Below are 4,798 nucleotides of genomic sequence, written 5' to 3'. Positions count from 1 at the left end.
GGGTAGAAGTTGAATTCCTGACACACGTCTATGTTGTATAGAGGTGAAGGTGGAATCTGGGCTTCTGTGCCCATCACACATAGAGTATGCTGTATCCCACTGGTAATATTCATGCCTTGCTCCCTCCCAACACGCTCCTTGTGCATCCCCGCTGTGTCCAGTGTATCACTCTTTGTTCCTGCGTGTAGCCATAGGTTAGCTCCCACTTGCAAGTGATAACATGCAAGATTTATTTTTTTGTTCCTGAGTCACTTTGCTTAGAATAATGGCCCCTCCAAGCATTTCTGAAGAAGCCACAAACATTCTGTGTTAAATTTGGAACTAAAAAAAGGATTATGTTTATTGAGGGCAAAGGGATGCAAACAATGTAAAAAACAAAAGCTCATCTGGCATTTAATTAACTTTTTCTTCTCTGCTTGACAAATGGGAGTTGGATTTTATTTGCATATATTCTAAGGATCCTGATCTGCTCATGAAATCCTTAGCCAGGGAGAAGCTGTGGGGCAGATGTCTGACGCAATCCTTTGAGAGAACACTTTTCAGGGCAGAGTAAGTGCTCGGTTCTGCCTACTTCTTGCCCTTCTGCTTCATGTGTACTACGAAGTAGTCGTTGCACGCGATGGTGAGGCCCGCAATTAGGGAAAAGAAGCTCTGGAAGCCCACTTTGCCATCTCGGCACTGGTCCAGGTCCTTCATTATTTTGTCTAAGGCCAGAGGGTCTTTTTGATTCTGGGAGAAAAAAAAAAGAACAAAGGCAAGCAATATCAGCCAGTGCTTGCAATGGTAAGCTTATTTGATCTATACTGCTGACAACAAATCTCCCAAACATTTGAGTCTTATTTTAGGTCATAAGCAACCTTTCTAAATGTAAGTTTTTTGCCTTGAGGGTACATTTCAGTGAATTCATATTTAAATTCTACCTAAAAACTACCCCCAAACTCCCCATTTGATAGTTTAAACCTACCTTCTCTTAACAAACTCTTATTTCTGATGGTATGGTCAAATCCTTCAAGAAGGGAGCTACTTACAAAGTTTCGGGAATGTTTCAGATCATTGTCCTATGGATTTTAAGGAGGTGCTGAGGATGTCATTACATCTGGAGAAGGTGCCTCTTATTTCTCCTTGGCTCACTGAGGCCATGCTAGCTAGTATGGCCTCACATCCTATTAGCTGTGTGAGCTGGAGTGAGTCCCACAGCTCAGTAGGCGTTTGTGTGTCAACTATGGTTCGAGGAAGTTGGACTAGAGTGCCTCTAGGATCCCTTCCACCATTCTTTGAGAAGGTAAGTCTGTGCCCTCCGATAGACTCTGCTGGATGTGATGCATTGGACCAGCTTCAAAAGGAAAATATATGGTAGAGCCATAAGTGCCCTGACTCCCAGTGTCTGGTAACAATGTGTGGACAGAGATGGGTAGGCGAGATCCCCTTTGCTTTCATCTTGTTTCCATGGTGACTGGTTGATTAGACCTTTGTGGAGTGATGCTGGCTAGAAGTGGCAAAGAGTGGTTTCACCTACAGGGTCCACGCCTTCAACCAGGGAGGGAAATCAGGTTGTCAAAGGGCTCAGATCAAATATATCTAAATTCCTGCAACTGTGTTCATGAACAAGGGAACTAACACCAGTGTTTCAAGTATGCTGAATGTTAATAAATTACACTCAGGAATCCCTGAAGGTAGAGAAGAGCATTTCCTACAGGAGGACGGCAAACTCCTACCCTAAAAATCTGCTAAAACCTGCTCTATGCAGCTAATCCTGGCCTCACCCTCAGCTTCCTGGCTGTGGTTAAAATGAGTGAAATTTAGATGACATAAGGGATCTTCTTTAGAAACAAAATGCTCTGTTAATGTAGTGAGCATGGTGTGCCCAAAATTATGATCCTGTTCCTGGAACAAATTAGCCTACCATGTTCTGGACTCCACACTACACACACCTCATGTTTCTCATGCCATAAAGCCTGCAAGGAGCAAGTGATAATTCATCCTGGCTCCAAACTAATGCAACAATGTGACTAACAAGTGATCAGTTACCTAGACTACTTCTGTTCATGTGATAGGCAGGCTTATTTTTTTTTTTTTATTTCAGGTTAATATGAGAGTACACACAACTAGGTTAAAGTGTTTGCATTAGTTAGGTAGAATATACACTGTTAGAATATACTCCTAGAATCCCAGAATCCATCTCAGACCTACTTAATTGGAATTTACAGAATGAGAACTCCTTTGCAAATTCTGACTGGTCAGAGATGAAAAATATTGCTACAACTAATACCCAGATGTGTGAACTTACTCAATACCTAGAAGGAGAGTTGAAGCTGCACACGTCTGGTCCCGCACCCAAGCAGTGTGCCAGATACCCTCCCTGGACAGGCTTATAATGAGTACATTTCGTCCTTGCATTTCATGCTTGTTTTAAAGGGCCACAGAAAGCGAAAGTGACCTGGTGGATAAGCATGTCCAGCCCTCTCATTTTATAGGGGGAAAGTGAGGACTGGAGAGCTGACACAAACTGTCCACTGTTAGTCAAGGAAGAGCCAGACCTTCTAAGTCCTGGTCTGGGGCTAGATTTCAGGACTCTACAAAAGCACATTATACTCTAACAGTATATTCTAAGTTATTTTGGAATAGCATTGGGTAGTTGCAGCTCTGAGAGAGTAGTCAGGCTATTTATATCTGTTTAATAGACACTGAAGACATGTAAGTTACCGTAAACTATAAAGTCCCCTGTTCCCTGATGCAGGAGTCAGAGGCTCAACTAATGTGCAGATGACAACAGGTAAGACCCAGTCTCTTACCGTCATCTCTACTTCAGAGGCTAATGCATTATTCATCCCCAAGCGAGTGACCAGAGTGGCTGGCTAGAGTTGTGCCAGGGAAGAGAGGTCTGCCCTGCAGTCTATTCTGCCAAGGAAAGTTTCACCCTCACTTGAATTAAACATACATTCCACATTCCTGCAATGTGAAAGGAAGACTGTGCCTTGTGGTCTCACATCTTGAGTGATTTATCTGAGCTGATGGCAGAGTCTTTTCTAGTATTAATGCACCTTTCTTTCTTTTTTTTTTTATTGAGACAGAATCTCACTTTGTCATGCTTGGCAGAGTACCAGGGCGTCAGAGTTCATAGGAACCTAAAACTCTTGGGCTCAAGTGATTCTTTTGCCTCAGCCTTCAAGTTGCTGGGACTATAGGCAGCCACTACAATGCCCAGCCATTTTTTGTTTGTTTGTTTGTTTAGCTGGCCTGGGCCGGTTTTGAACCCACCAGCCTCAGAGCATGTGGCCTATCCCCTAACCACTGAACTACAGGCACCCAGCCTTCCTGCATTTTTCTATCAAAGGTGAGGTGTGAACTAAAACTACGCTCCTATGTTCTCACGGCAGTTTTGAGTGAAAAGCAGTTATTTCTAGGGCAGGGCCTGTGGCTCAGTGAGTAGGGCTCTGGCTCCTAGGGTGGTGGGTTTGAACCCGGCCCTGGCCAAACTGCAACAAAAAAAATAGCCGGGCGTTGTGGCAGGAGCCTGTAGTCTCAGCTACTTGGGAGGCTAAGGCAAGAGAATTGCCTAAGCCCAAGAGCTGGAGGTTGCTGTGAGCTGTGATGCCACAACACTCTACCCAGGGTGACAAAGTGAGACTCTGTCTCTTAAAAAAAACAACAAAAAAACCCAGTTATTTTTGGAGTGAGGCTTGGTTCTTATTCAGCAGATGGTCAACACCATTCCATTATGGTACTGGAAGAAGAAAAAAATAATTCCCTTTAACTGAAAGGATTTAAGAAAGGAGATTCAAGTTGCTGAGAAAGTGACTGTGATCAGGATGTGACACCTCCAACACCAGGTTTACAGACCAGATCAAGCCATTTCCTGGTGGATTATTCTCTTATGAAAAGACTTCTTGCCCCCATCCCCCTTCCCCACATTCCAACTGAGGCAGATAACTCCTGATGGAGTTTTCTAACAAATGCATCATATTGTGATAATTTGTGTGAAATCTTATTTCACTTACAGATTATAAACTCTTAAAGGAGAGGGGCTGTGTCTTCTTCACTTTCTGTTTCCCCTACATTATCTTACAAACAGTGGGTATTCTATTTATTAAATACATGAATGAAAACACCTTTTGAGTAGTGACCTTCATGGAGAAGGGATGGAAGAGAAAGAGAAAGGACTCAGGGGCTAGAAGCATTGATTTGTTTTTTGCTGAGTAAGTTCTGGAGAGCTAAGCAGTGATTTTTATGTATAGTTGTTTATATGCCTTTCAACACTTACTTCCAAAAATCCTGGGAACTCCTTCTCCATGAGCACTCTGAGGTCCTCCTTTGTTAAGTAGCCTTTATCCCCGGCAAATTTGTGAAATGTGAACATCATGGTTTCCATGGCGTGCTCCATCTGAGATGGCATTTTGGTGAGGTCTACTGAAGTCTGTTATAAGATTTAAAGAAATAGGGTTCAAATTAACTTTTTTTTTAGAGACAGAGTCTCACTTTATCACCCCTGGTAGAGTGCTGTGGCATCACAGCTCACAGCAACCTCCAGCTCCCGGGCTTAGGCGATTCTCTTGCTTCAGCCTCCCAAGTAGCTGGGACTACAGGCACCTGCCACCAACACCCGGCTATTTTTTTGTTGCAGTTTGGTCGGGGCCAGGTTCAAATCTGCCACCCTAGGTATATGGGGCCAGCGTCCTACTCACTGAGCCATAGGCGCTAACCCACATTAACTTTTAACTCACATGTTTGTCAATGTTTTGAGGATAATTGGAAGTAGGGTGATTACATCATCCACTTGATTCTTTTTTTTTTTTTTTTT

At 43.3% G+C, this 4,798-nt stretch overlaps 1 protein-coding gene across 1 annotated transcript in view; it reads right to left on the bottom strand.

Moving 5' to 3' along the window:
- Positions 1 to 314: 314 nt before the first annotated feature.
- The window catches only part of S100A10 (S100 calcium binding protein A10), an 11,050-nt gene continuing 6,566 nt past the window's right edge, over positions 315 to 4,798 (bottom strand). The window contains exons 2-3 of the mRNA XM_003800356.3: positions 4,262 to 4,414; positions 315 to 729 (exon numbers count right to left, since the gene is read on the bottom strand). Of these exons, the coding sequence (XP_003800404.1) occupies positions 568 to 729; positions 4,262 to 4,393 (294 nt within the window). The 5' untranslated portion in view covers positions 4,394 to 4,414 and the 3' untranslated portion in view covers positions 315 to 567. The remainder of the gene's footprint in view (positions 730 to 4,261; positions 4,415 to 4,798) is intronic.

Source organism: Otolemur garnettii, unplaced genomic scaffold (assembly GCF_000181295.1).
Source record: "Otolemur garnettii isolate 467f Iridium unplaced genomic scaffold, OtoGar3 scaffold00174, whole genome shotgun sequence".
NCBI lineage: Eukaryota > Metazoa > Chordata > Mammalia > Primates > Galagidae > Otolemur > Otolemur garnettii.
This window is presented reverse-complemented; position numbering and strand designations above follow the sequence as displayed.